The following is an 18535-nucleotide window of genomic DNA, read 5'->3' as shown; positions in this document are numbered from 1 at the left end:
TTTTCTATTTATGATTTATAATTTAAATTTTTAATATTTACTAATTTTTACTATTTTTAATATTTAATATTTGTAATCCAGGGAGCGGGAAGCGCAGAATCAAATATCGCTGTGATGATTGTACGTTCTAGTACCAATTGTTTGGTGACAATAAAGTATAAAGTAAGAATTCCATACCCTAATCATAATGTGTGTACATTTACTTAATCAAACTTATTATTGCTTTCCCAGGGAATTTCACCAATACTGCTCAAGACGAGGGGATTTTTGGGAGCACTACAAGGAAGAAAGGAAGAATTTTGTTTATTGTGATACAGAATGGAATAGGCCCTTCTGGCCCTTTGAGCCACGCCGCCCTGCAATCCCCTGATTTCAGCCCGAGCCTAATCACAGGACAATTTACAATGACCAATTAACCTACCACTGATACGTCTTTGGACTGTGGGAGAAAACCAGAGCACCCGGAAGAATCCCACGCAGTCATGAGGAGATTGTATGAACTCCTTACGGGCAGCAACAGGAACTGAGCCCAGTTTGCTTGTATCGTAAAGCGTTGTGCTAACAACTATGCTACCGTGCCTCCCTAAGAGCTAGAAAATGATATAAGGACCTTCAAATCAGTTCCGACAATCATTACGACTGTGCCTAAGACTCTAGGTAGAATTCAACTTTCTTCCTCAGTTCCTCTGTTTCACAGAATAGATGACATCCTTTTAGAATGGAGATGAGGAGAAATTTCCTTAGCCAGGGAATGATGAATCTGTGGAATTCGGTACCACAGGTGGCTGCGGAAGCCAAATCTTTGGGAATATTTAAGGCAAAGGTTGATAGATTCTTGATTAGTCAGTGCATGAAGGGATACGGGGAGAAGACAGGAGATTGGGACTGAGAGGGAAAATGGCGGAACAGACTTGGTGAGCCAAATGGCCTAATTCTGCTCCTATATCTTATGGTCTTATGGTCTCATTCCTATTTTCTTCCCTTCGTACCCAAAATTCAGCAATGGATATACTTATAAACTTAGCTTCCATGAAGAATTTCAAAGATGTGCCATCTTTGAATGAAGATGTTTCTCCTAATCTCAATCTTAAATGTCTGACCCTCACCCCGACTTTGTAATCCATATCTCTGGATTCTCCTGCAGGAGAAAAATTCTCAATCATCATCCAATTTGGCGACCCTTCTAAAATTCCAATAAATGTTAGTTACATCTTATCCCTCCAAACATAAAACGTAACATAAATCTAAAAGCAAAAGTTGGAAATGCTCAACCGGCAGGCAGCATCTGCGGTGTGAAAAGCACAGGTAGCATTTCAGGTCAAGGAAAGATCATTGATCCATATATAAGATTCTTGCTTCCCTCTCCACAGATGTAGCCTCGTTTGTTGAGTGTTTTCAGCACTTTGTGAAAAAGCGGACCTATTTAATTCAACTCTCGTGGCAGATACATCAATCTAATGGATTCACTGAAAGCACTTTGCTGTAAAGCTCAAGACTAAATTTCAAGAATAATATTTCAACTGGAATTGTTGCCTGAAAGCAATGAAGAGATAATGGACTCTCTGCCTTTAACAGGGGAATTATCTCTTTCAATCCACACAATGATGTTATACAAGAACAAAACAATCCCTTTGGGAGTGTTTCAAGGCAGGGTAAATTTGATCAGTTTAACCCAGATTTTTGCTTCGTCTCTGTCCACAAGTGAGATTCTGAAAGGCTAAAGGGTACCTTGGTTTGTGGAGCATTTCAAAGACAAGCCTGAGAACTACAGGCCAATGAGACTGACATCGGTGATGAGTAAATTGCCGCAGGGGATTCTCCTAATCTCAATCTTAAATATCTGACTCTCACCCCGACTTTGTAATCCATATCTCTGGATCTACCAGCATTTGGAGAGACAGGATCTGATTTGGGACTGTCAGCTAAGCTTAGTTCATGGGAAGTTGTGTCTGACAAATCTCTTGGAGTTCCTCAAGGAGGTGACCAAAAGGATAGATAAGGGTAGTGCAGTGACTGTTGTCTATATAGACTTTAGCAAGAGCCTTTCACAAAGTCCCTCATGGCAAGCCGGAAGGTTAGATCGCATGGGATCCAGGGGAAGATAGTGGATTGGATTCCTAGTTGGCTCAGTGGCAGGAAGCAGAGAGTGATGATTGAAAGTTGTTTATCAGGTAGAGGCCTGTGTCTAGTGATTTGCCATACAGGTTAGTAGGGTTGTAATTTATATAGCTACTTGGATGTGAATGTACAAGGCATGGTTTGCAAGTTTGTGGATGATACTAAAATAGGTGGTGTTTTACATATTGTAGTATGGAGGAATTACTGGGGGAATCTTGATCAGCCAGAATTGGGGCTGAGAATTGGCAAATGATTTTCAACCTAGAAAAATATGAAGTATTTCATTTTGAGCGATCAAACCAAAATAGGACTTACTGTATACAGTGACTGGTAGGGCCCTGGAGAGTGCTATGGAACAGAGGGGCCTAGGAGTGCAAATGCACAGTTTGCTGAATGCAACACTATAGGTAGAGAGGGCGGTGAAGAAGGTGTTTGGCATGCTGTCTTTCATCAGTTAGGGCATTAAGATTAGGAGTTTGGGAATTATGTTGCAGTTATATAAAAGGCATTGGTGAGGCCAAACTTGGAACATTGTGTACAGTTTTGGTCACCTTGTTATAGGAAAGATGTTGTTATACTAGAAAGAGTGCAGAAAAATATTACCTGGATGTTGCATGGACTTGGGAGCCTGAATTACAAGGAGAAGTTGAGTAGTCTGGGACTTTACTCTCTGGAATGTAGGACACTGTGGGGTGACCTGACAGAGGTATATAAGATCATAAGGAGCACAAATGGGATGACAGCACATAGTCTTTTCCCCCAAGGATGGGGTGCTATAAACAAGAGGGCAAAGGGCTAAGATCAGAGGCAAAAGGTTTAAAAGGGACATCAGGGTCAGCTTCTTCACACAAAGGATGTTGCAAATTTGGAATGAGCTTCCAGAAATGGTGGTTCAGATGGGCACATTCGCAAAGCTATCTAAATAAGTACATGGATAAGAGAGGTTTAGACGCCTACGGACCAAATGCAGGCAGATGGGACTAGCTCACTGGGCAAAAGAGACAGCATGAACAATTTAGGCCAAAGAGCCTGTTTCCATGCTGTATGACTCTATGACCAAAGCTCAAATGAGACAGCACTGGTGATGTTCATCCAGTAAATTTGAGAATTCCATTTTCTGAACTACATTGGCAGCTGCTACTTGTTCAACATTGAACAGCCATTGACTACCAGCAAGTTCCTTTGTCAGTAATAAAGCTGTTCTAAACAATACTGACTCAGTAATCCCTGGTTTACAGGTGTCCCCCGCTTTTCCAGCGTTAGCTTTACGAAACCTCACTGTTACAAAAGATCTACATTAGTTACCTGTTTTCGCTAACAGGAGGTGTTTTCACTGTTATGGAAAAAGGCAGCGCACGGGGAAAAGCAGCGCGCGCCCCGAGCAGCCACTCTCCCCTGGATTCGGAACTGCATTCTAGCCAGCATTGCTTGAACACATGCCTGTGAGCATCTGTGCTTTATGTCAATTTATTTTGAGCATCCGTTTGCAAGATGAGTTCTAAGGTATCGGAAAAGCCTGAAAGAGCTCGTAAGGGTGTTACACTTAGTGTAAAACTAGACATAATTAAGCGTTTTGATCGTGGTGAACGAAGTAAGGACAAAGTGAGTTTGGCTTGTGGACATTGACGAAGATGATGTTGAAGAGGTTTTGGCATCCTATGACCAAGAACTGATAGATGAAGAGCTGATGCAATTGGAAGAGGAAAGAATAACAATCAAAACAGAATACAGTAGCGAATGGACTAAAAGTGAAGTTGTCCAGGAACTGAACGTGAAGCAACTGCATGAGATTTTCGCTGCAATGATAAAGTACGACTTTAATCTTGAAAGGGTACGTTGGTTTAGGGCATATTTGCAAGATGGTTTGAGTGCTTACAAAGAACTGTATGATAGAAAAATGCGCGAGGCTCAGCAGTCAAGCATACTGTCGTTTTTCAAGCCTTCCACATCAGCCATAGCAGATGACGAACCTCGACCTTCGACATTGAGGCGGGCAGACATAGAAGAAGATGACCCGCCTGCCTCGATGGAAACAGACGACGATGAAATGACACCCCAGTGTCCCACCACCCCAAACCACGGGCCGCGGACAGATTCCGATTCGTGGAGAATGCAGTGGTAGCCGGGAGGCACACAGTACATCTTTAAGAAAAAAGCCAAAATAAACAAGCTAATTAATTAGGTGCCGCCTGGTCTGATCTGGGCTGACAATTACGTGCCGGGCGGCACCTAATTAATTAGCTTGTTTATTTCAGCTTTTTTCTTAAAGATGTGCTGTGTGGATCCCGGCTACCACTGGACCCCTGCCTGCTTCGCGGCAATGTATCACTCGGCGGCCTGGAGGGTGGGGGCCACAGCACCACCCCAACCTGCGACGATTCAGCCTAACACACCATCATCAGTGTGCTCAATGTCTTCCCGATTCCTGTAAGTGATACTACACTGTACATACATTATTTCTACTTTATATCGGCTGTGTATTTTTACGTGTTATTTGCTATGATTTGGCAGCTTCATAGCTTAAAGGTTACTGGAGAGAGTGTTTCTGCTGAGAGCACTTGCGCCGTGTTTTTGCCAACAGCACTCGCGTGAGATTTTCTGCCGAGAGTGCTTGCGTGAGGTTTTCGCTATGGAGAACAGTGCAGGCAATGATTGTGGAAAAGTATTTCTACTTTATATAGGCTGTGTATTTATCATATCATTCCTGCTTTTACTATATGTTACTGTTATTTTAGGTTTTATGTGTTATTTGGCAGGTTATTTTTTGGGTCTGCGAACGCTCACAAATTTTTCCCATATAAATAAATGCTAATTGCTTCTTCGCTTTACGACATTCCAGTTTACGAACCGTTTCATAGGAACGCTCTACCTTCGGATGGCGGGGGAAACCTGTATAATATTAAAATGCTGACTGTATATTTTACCTTATTTACAAGAACAGCTACTTTGCCTTGTCTTCTCGAGTCCAAATGGTGTCTGGCAACAAACACAGCTGCCCGAGTCTTGCCTGCACCTGTCGGTAGCCATATGATGATATTTTCTCCTCTGAGAGCAGGTTGCACAACCTCCCATTGATAATCTCTCAAATCAATTTGCATTGTGTATCTGCAACAAGGCCAAAAGAAGTTAACCCTCTCAATCATTTTAAATTCAAAGAAGACTGTGGATTTAGTTTAGGGTTGATATAACATCTTTTTAACACTTTGCCACTAAAGTAATCTGCTTTTTCTTGTCACTTTCACTTAAAAGGTGTGGTTTTCCTCATCAGTTAAATGCTGAGAATCTTGAAGAATAAGGGTATGAATGTTGATGTCAAGATCAATTAGATACCAGATTTGACAGGATTGAAGTGTAAGAAGATTTTAGATAGATAGATGCTTTATTGATCCCAAAGGAAATTACAATGTCACAGTAGCATTACAAGTGCACAGATATACCAATATTAGAAGAGAATAAATAACAGTCTAACAGGAGGGGGTCATCACTTCCCCAGCTATAGGTTGACTCATTATGGAGCCTAATGGTCGAAGGTAAGAATGACATCATGTAACGCTCTTTGGAGCAGCACAGTTGTCTTAGTCTATTACTGAACATGCTCCTCTGTTCAGCCAAAGTGGCATGCAGAGGGTGAGAAACATTGTCCAGAATTGCCAGGATTTTCCACAGGGTCCTTTGTTCTACCACAGCCTCCAGTGTGTCCATTTTGACTCCTATAACAGAGCCAGCCTTTCTAATCAGTTTATTGAGCCTGTTGGCATCACCCGTGTTGATGCCATTGCCCCAGTACACCACCACACAGAAGACTGTACTGGTGACAACAGACTGGCAGAACATGTGAAGGAGAGGCCTGTTTACTCCAAAGGACCTCAGTCTCCTCAGGAAGTAGAGGTGACTCTGGCCCTTCTTGTACACAGCCTCTGTGTTGGTGCTCCACTCAAGTCTGTCATCCAGGTGCATCCCCAGGTACTTGTAGGTCCTCACCATCAATAGTAACAGGGTGCAGTGCAGGCTTCGTCTTCCTAAAGTCCATCACCATCTCCTTTGTCTTACTCCATGAAAAAATTGGAGTATCTACAGCATGGCCTGTAAGGTGATGGTTGTGCTTAGGAGATCAAAAGCAAGCAGTGAGAGAGAGTAGCTTTAGGGATAGAAATTATGGATCATGTACTGCTGAAAACTGCATTGTGAAGGCTACACGTAAAGACTTAAGGCATAGTTTTTGAATCTCCATTGTCATTATTCGCATTCAGTCAGAAAAAAATATTATCCCTTTAGCTCTACTTATATTGTAACGTCTTTATTCTTGAAACATTTTATCAGATTTCCAATAAACAAGATAAATGGAAATGAAAATTGGGCATTTTCGACAACAGCCAACACACATTGACAGCTCCACTTCTAAGTAACAAGTTCAAAATCAGAATCAGGTTTATTATCACCAGTATGTGACGTGAAATTTGTTAACTTTGCCATGGTCCGGTCCATTAAGTCTGCATTCCGGTTCACGGTCTGGTCCATTGATCCTTGTTCCGGGTTTTCCTGTTTTCTCCCTTGTTCTGTTGAGTGCCTCAATTGAGGCACCTGATTCTCATTTTGGGCTGGCTACATAAATAGCTCCTGGGTTCAGCTTCATTTGCTAGGATTTAGCATGTATGTCTAGTGCACATTCTGGAGCAGAGGGTGGCGGTAATGCACCATTAAGCTGGATGCCAACCGCCGTAAAACAAGATACAGAGAGAGAGAGAGCTTCATTTGCTGCAGTACGGAGGAGGCCAGCTGAGTTGGCTCGACTGGAAGCTGGCTGTGTTTTACTTGATGCGTGAATGTGGTTTGGAACCTGTTGAGGGAAAGAGAGTGGGGAAGGAACGGAAATTGCTGGGAGGGGGTTGTGTGGGTCCGGTAATGGCAGACAAGATAGAGGCGGGGTTGAGGGAAAGAAAGTGGAGAAGGAGAGGGATAGAGACTTGGGACCAGAGGTAGGCAACTGGGGAGAGGTGGATTATTGTGAAGGGAGAAATAAAGGAAATGAGGAGGTAGTGAGGGGTCGGATGAATAAAAACCAAGACAAAGGGAATAAAAAAATAAGAAATGATAGTGGAGAAAGCTCTGAAAGTGAAGAAGATGAACAAGCTCAGAGGGGAGGTGTTGTCATAATTAGGTTTAATGAGAAGGCTCAGGGACATATGAAGAAAATTAACCTGTTTGTGCTAACAACAACTCTGACAAATAAGGTAGGGGAAATAGTATTTGCAAAAGTCCTTAATGATGGCAACTTATTGGTAAGATGTGCGAATGAGGAACAACTTGAGAAAGCACTCAAGCTAAAAGAGATAGGAAAATGCAAGGTGGAATACACTGGGAGGGTGGGAGCGCAAAACAGTGGTTGTAAAGGAGTGATCACGGGGATACCAATGAGTATAAATATGGAGGAGATAAAGAGGAATATCAAAGGAGGGAAAGTAATGAATGTTCAAAGACTGAAAACAAAGGAGGGAATGAAAAAAGAAAGTGAATTAGTATTGATTGAATTTGAAGAAGAAAGAGTGCCAAGGGAGGTGTTCCTGGGTTTCATGAGTTACCCAGTAAGGGTGTATGTGCCAAAGCCACTGAGGTGCTATAATTGTCAAAGGTTTGGACACGTGGCTAAAAACTGTAAAAGGCAGAGGGGATGTGCTAGATGTGGGGGTGATCATGAATATGGAAAGGGCAGAACAGAAGTTCAACCAAAATGCTGCAATTGTGGAGGAGCTCATAATGTTGCATATAGTGGGTGTGAGGTTGTCAGACGGGAGACTAAAATTCAAGAAATAAGAGTGAAAAGAAAGATCACTTATGCAGAAGCTGTAAGAATGTCAAGAGAACAGAATAATGCTCCTAATGAACAGGGAGCAATAGGGATACGAGAGATGCAACAAAGAACAAATGACAGGATTTATGTAGACAAAAAGGCTCTAGTAACATTCATTGCAGGAGTGATTAATAGTACGGCTGAGGTAAAGTCAAAAAGTGACAAAATTCTGCTGGAGGTAAAAGCAGCAGTAAACCATTTAGGGTTAGTAGGACTGACATGGGAGGAAGTGAGGGAGAACCTCAGTAATCAGTCAAGCCAGGAAGTGTCATGTGTTGGTTAATACTAATTATGGTGATTCTTTTACAATGGAATGCAAGGAGCTTACTGGCCAATAGCCAGGAATTCAAGCACTTTATTAAAGAAGTGGTTGTAAAACCGGAGGTAGTGTGTATTCAGGAAACTTGGTTAAAACCAGCTTTAGACTTTGTGGTATATGAGTATACAATGATAAGGAAAGATAGAAATCTAGGGGGAGGGGGGGGTTGTGCTATGTTAATCAAGCAAGGTATACCATATAGGGTACTGGAAAAAGGAGATGATCAGGAATACATAGTGGTGGAAGTGTGGGAGAGAGGGGAGGGAGTGGTTATAATTAACTACTACAATCCATGTAAAAGGTTGGATTTGGACAGCCTATTAAGGATACAAGGACAAAACAGACAAAGTAGTGTGGTGTGCAGATTTCAATGCTCATAGCACAATATGGGGGGATCAGATCACAGATCCAAATGGAAAGGTAATTGAAGATTTGATGGAAGAAAGGGATTTGGTGTGTATGAATGATGGTAGCGGCACAAGGATAGATATAACAACAGGAACTGAGTCAGTGTTAGATATTACGTTAGTGTCTAATACCTTGGCTGGCATTAGTAACTGGGGAGTTTGGACTGCTTCAACAGTAGGCAGTGATCACTACCCAGTTTTGTGTTCAGTGGGTGAAAGAGTTGAAGTAAGACCAGATGGCGGAACCCCAAAGTGGGTGTTTGAAAAAGCTGATTGGGGTAAGTTCCAGAAGTTGAGTGAAGAAGGGTTGACAAAGATTGATATTTCTGGAAATGTAGATGAATTAAACAGTCAGGTGACTTCAGCAATTATCATGGCAGCAGAAGGATCTATACCTAGGAGTAAAAATAGGATGAATAGAAAACTGGTACCATGGTGGACAGAGGAATGTTGTCAGGCTGTAGAAAACAGAAATAGAGCATTCAGGCTAGTTAAAAGAACCCATAATATGCAGCATTTGGTTCAATATAAGAAAGCACAGGCAGTGGTGAGAAGAACTATACATCAAGCTAAAAGGGCAAGTTAGAGGAGTTTTTGCGACAAGGTAGGAAGAACAACACCTGTGGGAGAGATATGGGGAATGATTAAGAGGATGGGAGGAGACAGAAGGGAATGGGAATATCCAGTAATGATATCTGAGGAGGAAACTGCAGTCTCCAGTAGGGATAAGGCTGAGGTCATGGCCAAGTCATTTGTACTGATAGACAGTTCAGAAAATTTGTCTGAAGAAGGGAGAAGAAGAAGAGAAAGAATAATGAGCCAACACCCAGGTGTGTTAAGCAGGAGGGAAGGAACAGATGATATAATTGATGATCTATTTACATTAGCAGAAATGGTGAGAGCAATAAAGAGATCGAGACCAACCTCCCCAGGGAAAGATCTGATATGCTCTGTGATGCTAAAAAATCTAGGAGAAGGAGCGCTCTTGAAGTTGCTGCATTTTTATAACAGAGTGTGGGCGGAGGGAAGATTACCAAGTGCATGGAAAGAAGCAGTAGTAATTCCAATAAGGAAGCCTGGCAACGATCTGTCAAAACCCACTAGCTACAGACCAATTGCATTAACATCAAGTATATGTAAGATAATGGAAAGGATGATAACAGAAAGGTTATCATATGAGCTTGAGAAAAGGGGAATGCTGGCAAGTTATCAGAGTGGTTTTAGAAAGGGAAGGAATTCCGTGGACTCAGTGATTATGTTAGAGACTGAAATAAGGAAGGCCCAGGCAAATAAAGAGTCAGTAGTGGCAGTGTTCTTTGACATTGAAAAAGCCTATGATATGATGTGGAAGGAAGGATTATTAATTAAACTGCACAAGATGGGGGTTGGTGGGAGAGTTTTTAATTGGATTAAAGATTTTTTGTTTGGTAGAAAAATTCAAGTTCAGATTGGATCAGAATTATCAAAACAGTACATAGTGGAAAATGGCACACCTCAAGGTAGTGTGATTAGCCCGTTACTTTTCATCATTATGATCAATGATGTCTTCACAAAGGTACCAGTGGATATAGGTAGGTCACTGTTTGCGGATGATGGGGCCTTGTGGAAAAGAGGCAGGAACATGGACCATATAATCAGGAAACTACAAGAAGCAATTGATGAAGTGGTGGAGTGGGGTTATGATTGGGGATGTAGATTTTCAGTAGACAAAACTCAAACTGTATTTTTTACCAGGAAAAAGGTTGAGGTAGGGAAGAAGTTAAGGATGTATGGGGTTGAATTAGAAAGGGTTGCATCATTTAAATTTCTGGGAGTTATATTTGATTCACGATTAACATGGGCAGACCATATCAGGATCTGGAAACTGGATGTGATTCAGGCTCAGGCCTTGAGAGTGTGCAGTGAGGCTTTTAAAACGTCACCAGTGTCAGCCCTACAGGTAGAAATGGGAATAATGCCTTTGGAACTAAGAAGGATGCAACTGATGGCAAACTACTGGGCTAACTTGCAGGGGCACAATGATTCTCACCCTACTAAAGGAGTGTTGCAGGAGTGCTGGGAAAATGGGAGGTTTCAGAGGGATACCTTTAGTCGGGTAGGGAATGATATCGCGAAAGAATGTGGAGTATTTGATCTGAGGATAAGTCCTTCAGTAGTTTATCCGGTTGTAGCTCCATGGAAGCTTGTATGGCCTGACATAGACTGGCATTTGTTAGAGGTAAAAAGGAAAGAAAGATATAAAACAGATTTGGTAAATGCATTTAACTGTCATGTGATGGAAAAGTATAGTGATTATACTCACATTTATACGGATGGTGCGAAGGAACCTGAAACAGGAGTGACAGGGTTTGGGGTGGTAATACCAGCAAAAGGAATTAGCAGAAGAACATCTAATAAGTTAGCGGTGTTTACAGTGGAGATGCTAGCAGTGTTGGTTGCGTTGCAATGGGTGCAGAAAGCCAGACAAGTCAAAGTGTTGATATTCTCAGATTCATCCTCAGTTCTAGCAAGTTTAAGGTCTTTTCACACAAACAGTTGGCAAGATGTACTTTATGAAGTCCTTCAGTTAGTTACAAGAATTGCAAATCAGGGAGGTCAGGTAAAATTTCTATGGGTTCCAGCACACGTAGGGGTGAAGGGGAATGAGAGGGTGGATGAGTTGGCAAAGAGGACGTTAAAGAAAAAAAATGTGGAAATACACATTAGTATCAGTAAAGCAGAGGTTAAGTGTGTAATCTGGGAAAAAGTCAACCAAATGCGGCAAGAAAGATGGGACAGGGAGGGGAAAGGGAGGCATTTATATCAAATACAAAAGAGTGTTGCAGTTACTAGGGTAGGTAATGGAAACAGAAGAGAGGAAATTGTGTGGACTAGGTTAAGGCTGGGGCATTGTGCATTAAACAAAACATTGAAAATGATAGGGAAACACCAGACAGGATTGTGTGAGGAACGTCAGGAAGAGGAGTCAGTAGAACATGTAGTTTTGTGTTGCAGGAAGTATGGGATACAGAGAGAGATGATGAGAAATAAATTAAGGGAGTTGGGGATGCAGGAATTCACATTAAAAGGGTTGCTGGGCATGGGTGAGAGAGCACAAGTCCGGGTATTTTTAGCGTTTTTAAGGGGTACAGGGGTTTTTTATAGAATATGACGAATAAACAGGAATAGGATACTAGGATGGTCAAAGATGGGAGGGTGAAGTGTAGGTTTGTGTGTGTGTGTGTGTGTGTGTGTGTGTGATTGGGTGAAGGGATTTAGAATGTATGTCTAGTGCACATTCTGGAGCAGAGGGTGGCGGTAATGCACCATTAAGCTGGATGCCAACTGCCGTAAAACAAGATACAGACAGACAGACAGCTTCATTTGCTGGACTGTTCCCTTCCCTTCTCCTTCCTTCTGAAGCCTCGCCTGCAACCTTCACCTGTAATGCCGTCAAGTTCAACCGCCAGAGCAAGCCAGGGGCCTTGCTCTGTCAAGATAAGGAACAGTCTGAGGTTGTTTGGAACTGTCTCTCTGTGTCCTCGCCTTCGCTAGGTAGGTCCAGCAGTTTGCTACTACTGTGTGTTGAGAACCGTCTCTTTGTCCTCGCCTCTGCTGCTTATGTCCAGTCATTTGCCGCTACCCTGAGTGGAGAACTGTCTCTTCGTGTTCAGTGTTCTGTGTATAGAAAGAGTCCCGACCCTTGGCCCTGCTCCCAAGGAGGGGGTCCTGGCTCTGTGTGCTGTGTACAAGTCCCAGCCCTACGTCCTGCTCCCAAGGAGGGGTCCCGGCTCTGTGTTCCATGTTTTCTGTGCTCAAGTCCAAGGCTCTGAGGTCCCTGAGTTCCCAGTCCAAGGCTCTGAGGTCCCTGAGTTCCCAGTCCAAGGCTTCGAGGTTCCTGTCTCCCAAGACCAAGTCAAGGCTTTGTGTTCTTGTCCTGTCCATGTGCCTCGCCCAGTCCAGGAGTACCTCACCCAGCCCCAGAGTTCCCTCGTCCTGTCCAGGAGTCTCATGTCCTGTCCTGTAGCCACGTCTTGTCCTAGCCTAAACCTGGATTCCGGTTCCGAGTCAAGACCCAGGTTCCTAGTCTCAACCAAGATCCAGGTTCCGGGTCCTTGTCCAGGCTCTAGTTCTGGAGTCCTGTGTCCCTAGTCCAGGCTCCTTGTTCCTAGTTCCTTGTCCGGGTTCCATGTTTCTTGTCCATGCCCTAGCCCAGGCCCTGCATCCTAGTCTCGTCCAGGGCCTGTGTCAATGTCCAGCATCCTTTCTTCCCCACTTCCCCTGCTTTGTTGACACACTGAGTCCTGTTCCTAGTAATTCAGTGTCTGTGTCTTGCATTTGGGTCCGCTCCCATCGCCCCCTTATGACAAACTTAGCAGCAGCAGTTCAATGCAATATATAATCTAGCAGAGAAAAAAATAAAATAAAAATAATAATAATAAATAAACAAGTAAATCAATTATGTATATTGAATAGATTTTTTAAAATGTGCAAAAACAGAAATACTGTATATTTTTTTAAAAAGTGAGGTAGTGTCCAAAGATTCAAATGTCCATTTAGGAATTGGATGGCGGAGGGGAAGAAGCTGTTCCTGAATCTGAGTGTCTGCCTTCAGGTTTCTGTATCTCCTACCTGATGGTAACAGTGAGAAAAGGGCATGCCCTGGGTGCTAGAGGTCCTTTATAATGGACGCTGCCTTTCTGAGTGGAGAAGTCCTGGGTACTAAAGTCCACCCTAAAGATTTCCTGGGTACTTTGTAGGCTAGTACACAAGATGGAGCTGACTAGACTTACAACCTTCTGCAGTTTCTTTCGGTCCTGTGCAGTAGCCCCTCCATACCAGACAGTGATGCGGCCTGTCAGAATGCTCTCCACAGTACAACTATAGAAGTTTTTGAGTGTATTTGTTGACATTCCAATTCTCTTCAAACTCCTAATAAAGTATAGCCACTGTCTTGCCTTCTTTATAACTACATCGATATGTTGGGACCAGGTTAGATCCTCAGAGATCTTGACACCCAGGAACTTGAAGCTGCTCACTCTCTCCACTTCTGATCCCTCTATGAGGATTGGTATGTGTTCCTTCGTCTTACCCTTCCTGAAGTCCACAATCAGCTCTTTCGTCTTACTGACGTTGGGTGCCAGGTTGTTGCTGCCGCATCAATCCACTAGTTGGCATATCTCACTCCTGTACGCCCTCTCATCACCACCTGAGATTCTACCAACAATGGTTGTATCATCAGCAAATTTATAGAAGATATTTGAGCTATGCCTAGCCACACAGTCATGGGTATAGAGAGAGTAGAGCAGTGGGCTAAGCACACACCCCTGAGGTGCACCAGTGTTGATCATCAGTGAGGAGGATATGGTATCACTAATCCACACAGATTGTGGTCTTCTGGTTAGGAAGTCACGGATCCAATTGCAGAGGGAGGTACAGAGGCCCAGGTTCTGCAACTTCTTAATCAGGATTGTGGGAATGATGGTATTAAATACTGAGCTATAGTCAATGAAAAGCATCCTGACAGAGGTGTTTATGTTGTCTAGGTGGTCTAAAGCTGTGTGGAGAGCCACTGAGACTGCGTCTGCCATTGACCTATTGTGATAGGCAAATTGCAATGGGTCCAGGTCCTTGCTGAGGCAGGAGTTCAGTCTAGTCATGACCAACCTCTCAAAGCATTTCATCGCTGTCGATGTGAGTGCTACCGGGCGATAGTCATTAAGGCCGCCCACATTATTCTTCTTTGGCATTGGTATAATTGTTGTCTATTTGAAGCAAGTGGGAACTTCTGCCCGTAGCAGTGAGAGATTGAAAATGTCCTTGAATACTCGTGCCAGTTGGTTGGCACAGGTTTTCAGAGCCTTACCAAGTACTCCATCGGGACCTTCCGCCTTGCGAGGGTTCACTCTCTTTAAAGGAAGTTTAACATCGGCCTCTGAGACAGAGATCACAGGGTCATCAGGTGCAGCAGGGATCTTCACAGCTGTAGTTGTGTTCTCCCTTTCAAAGCATGCATAGAAGGCATTGAGTTCATCTGGTAATGAAGCATTGCTGCCATTCATGCTATTGGGTTTTGCTTTGTAGGAAGTAATGTCTTACAGTCCCTGCCAGAGTTGCCGAACATCTGATGTCTCCTCCAACCTCATTAGAAATTGTTTCGCCCTTGAAATAGCCCCCCGCAAATCATACCTGGTTTTCCAGTACAGGCCTGGTTTGCCAGATTTAAATGCCACAGATCTAGCCTTCAGCAGACGATGTACCTCCTGGTTCAGCCACGGCTTTTGGTTTGAGAATGTACAGTAAGTCTTTGTGGGCACACACATCCACATAGGTCTTAATTATGTCGGTAACAACTGCAGCATACTCATCCGGATTCAAAGATGAATCCCTGAATACATCCAGTCCACCGAATCAAACAGTCCTGTAGGCGGTCCTGTGCTTCCCTTGTCCATACCTTCTTGGTCCTCAGTACAGGTGCTGCAGTCTTCAGTCTCTGCCTATACTCAGGGAGTAGAAGTGCAGCCAGGTGATCAGACTTCCCGAAGTGAGGGCATGGAATAGCACAGTAGGCATTGTTGATGGTGGTGTAACAATGGTCCAGTGTGTTGTTTCCTCTGGTATTGCAAGTTATCTGTTGATGGTAATTGCTTAATGATTTTTTTCAGACTGACCTGGTTAAAATCTCCCAAAACAATGGTGAAGGCGTTAGGGTGCGCTGTTTTGTGCATGTTGATCCCATTGCTCAGATAATCTAAAGCCTGCTTGACATTAGCCTGAGGTGGAATGTAAACTGCTACCACAATGACCCGAGAGAACTCCCATGGTAGGTAAAAAGGACGACACTTTACTGCTACATATTCCAGGTGTGGTGAGCAGAATTGGGACAGCACTGATACAAAGCACTCCAGCATGTGGTGAAAACTGCCCAGCAGATTATTGGCACCCAATTGCCCATCATTGAGAACATCTACCATAAACGCTGCCTGGGCAGGGCGAAAAGCATTATCAAGGATGCATCTCACCCTAACCATGGACTTTTTACTCTCCTCCCATCCGGTAGGCACTACAGGAGCCTCCGCTCCCGCACCAGCAGACACAGGAAGAGCTTCTTCCCTGAGGCTGTGACCCTGCTGAACCTCTCATCACAACAATAAGCAGTATTGCACCCATATTGTATTATCTCAGTACCTTTATATTTGTGTGCTGTAGCACTTTTGATTCGCAGTTATTTTGTAAATAACACTATACTTTGCATTTCTGGTTAGATGCTAACTGCATTTCATTGGCTTTGTATCTGTATTCGGCACAATGACAATAAAGTTGAATCTAATAATCTAATCTAATATTTGTGCACCAAGGGGAGTTAATCATGAGGCATACTCCTCCACCTCTGCTTTTGAGAGACTCTATAGATCTATCCTGACAGTGTATAGTAAACCCGTCAATCTGAATTGCAGCATCCAGTACGGAAGGGGTGAACCAGGATTCCGTGAAACTAAGAACACACATGGTCCTAATGTCCCCAGGGTGATTCAGCACCTAGCTCTGAGATCATCGATTTTATTCACCAGAGACTGCACGTTTGCCAGCAATATAGTCGGTATTGGGAGTTCAAAACCTCATTTCCTTAAGCGCACTTGTAACCCTGATCTACACCCACGCCTCTTCCGAGGTGGCCTCCAGGGGCACTTCCGACTACAATCGGTGTTGTTTCCGTTATTTTTAAGCAGCGAAGTTGGAAATCTATCCAAATTTTGTGGAAAGTGCACTGACATAAATATCCCATGAGTGTTACAAATATACTAACTTGGTGCATTTAATTGTCCTCCGTGGTAGATAGCAAAATGAAATTTAACGTTATTATAATTCAAATCACGATTCAATCAAAGATTTTCTCTCACTCTCCAGTTTGCCGTGACACAGATTGCTCATAGATACAAAAATTCATAGAGTTATTGGACAGGAAAGAGACCCTTTAGCCCAGCTCATACTTACTTAAACTGCACTGTCTATGGCATGATCCAGGAAATACAAGGACATGAATTGGAAGCAAAAATAAGCCACTCACTCCTCAAACTTGCTCCATCATTTAATGGGACTAAGACAGAGTTTATAATAATCTCAATTCCACATTCCTATTTTTGTTTGATTTTCTTGTTCATTGAGTATTTTAGTTCCTCTGCCTTAAAACTATTCCAAGACAATGCTTCCTCCACCCTATCCACTCAGTGACCTCTTTATTAGGTACAGGAGTGGAAGCCGGTGTGGTTTTCTGCTGCTGTAGCCCCCCCCCCATCAAGATTCCACGTGTTGTGTGTTCAGAGTTGCTCTTCTGCACACCACTGTTGTAACATGTGGTTATTTGAGTTACTGTCACCTTCCTGTCAGCTTGAACCAGTCCGGCCATTCTTCTCTGACCTCTCTTATTTGACAAGGCATTTTCGCCCACAGAACGGCCACTCACTGGATATTTTCTTGTATTTCACGCCACTTCCTGTAAACTCTATAGAGACTGTTGTCCATGAAAACTGCAGGAGATCAGCATCCTGTCTGGCATGGTCAAAGTCACTTAGAGATCTAATTTCTTCCTCATTCTGGTGTTTGGTCTGAACAACAGCTGAACCTCTTGACCATATCTGCATGTTTTTATGCATTGAGTTGCTGCTACTTGATTGGTTGATCAGATATTTGCATTAACGAGCAGATATACAGGTGTACCTAATAAAGTGGCCACTGAATGTACATGACTAATATTGATTGCACCTTTTAGCATTCGTTGCAACAATGGACCTTGCCTGTAGGCTACGAAATTAACAAATCTCACAAGAGATTTGGCTCATTACGGTTACTTCAAGGTACGACATACATTAAAAACCAACTCACTGGGACTTACCAATCACTCATTGAATGAAACTGCATCACAGTGGCACACACTCAAAGAACGGCTGCTTGCCTGAGATGTTGGGGGTTGCTGAAACTGATAAATCTGCATTCAAGCTCAAGCAGCCATCCACACAAGAGAGGAAAACAAAACAAACACTGTATGTGGAATCCATACCTACAGTCGGGTTCTTAGAATTATTTTAGTCAAACTAAGCCAATATTTAATCAATTTCAGGATGTCACTTACATCCACAGGAGTAAGGTACTACCAAGGTAAAGTGCATATAGCAAGCTCCCACAGGTAACCAGATAATTACACAACATTTAGCGAAACAACAGATTTCATGACATATGCCAGTAATATTAAACCTTATTCCAATGCTTAAGTTCCGATGTCTTAGATGCTCCAGAAAGCAGATGGGTCTTCATTCAACAAACAGCACATCCGATAATGCTGGACTCCCACCAGCACTACACTAGGACCACAGCCTAGATTCTTGCACTCAAACCTCCCAAGCAGGAATTGAACTCGAAAAAATATTTTAAAGAGAATTTCAGCAGAAGCTCCAGCCAAAATGCAAACACCATTTTTTTGAATCAAAAACCCAACTCACCTCTAAGCCCTTTTTGTTCTTTTCCGATGAGCAGCGAAGGAAATGACAATATCTGATCCTGCCTTCACTTTTGAATAGAACACTAAATTCCGTTCTATTTGCTTCCGGAATAGAAACTGAAACAAAGTCTGCTGGTACAGTACGTGCATCAAGGGCCCTGAAAGGGGGTACATCGACTACCAACAGAAACTAAATGTTTGAAGTTCAAATGACATTTGAGTGAAAAAAAAACTCACTTTTGCCATAAATAAACAATGTTCTGATCTGTACCAGTGGATTGACAGGATATTGATCAAAAATTGAAACTGCAAGCTAATCTAGTCAACAGAGGAAAGATTTTAACTTTTAGTGCACAATTTCTCGTTCA

The 18535-nt window shown here is 42.9% G+C and overlaps 1 protein-coding gene across 2 annotated transcripts in view; it reads right to left on the bottom strand.

The window, feature by feature from the left end:
* The window catches only part of dhx58 (DEXH (Asp-Glu-X-His) box polypeptide 58), a 48695-nt gene extending 30439 nt beyond the window's left edge, over positions 1 to 18256 (bottom strand). The window contains exons 1-2 of one of the 2 annotated variants that reach the window (XM_072249720.1): positions 18169 to 18256; positions 5043 to 5223 (exon numbers count right to left, since the gene is read on the bottom strand). In XM_072249720.1, coding sequence (XP_072105821.1) covers positions 5043 to 5216 — 174 coding nt within the window. In that variant the 5' untranslated portion in view covers positions 5217 to 5223; positions 18169 to 18256. Of the gene's footprint in view, positions 1 to 5042; positions 5224 to 17923; positions 18130 to 18168 lie in introns of those variants that run through there. The other variant, XM_072249721.1, reaches the window with a different exon arrangement.
* Positions 18257 to 18535: the final 279 nt, after the last annotated feature.

Source organism: Mobula birostris, chromosome X (genome assembly GCF_030028105.1).
Source record: "Mobula birostris isolate sMobBir1 chromosome X, sMobBir1.hap1, whole genome shotgun sequence".
NCBI lineage: Eukaryota > Metazoa > Chordata > Chondrichthyes > Myliobatiformes > Myliobatidae > Mobula > Mobula birostris.
Note: the sequence above shows the minus strand (reverse complement) of the source record. Positions and strands in the feature narration are given on the sequence as shown.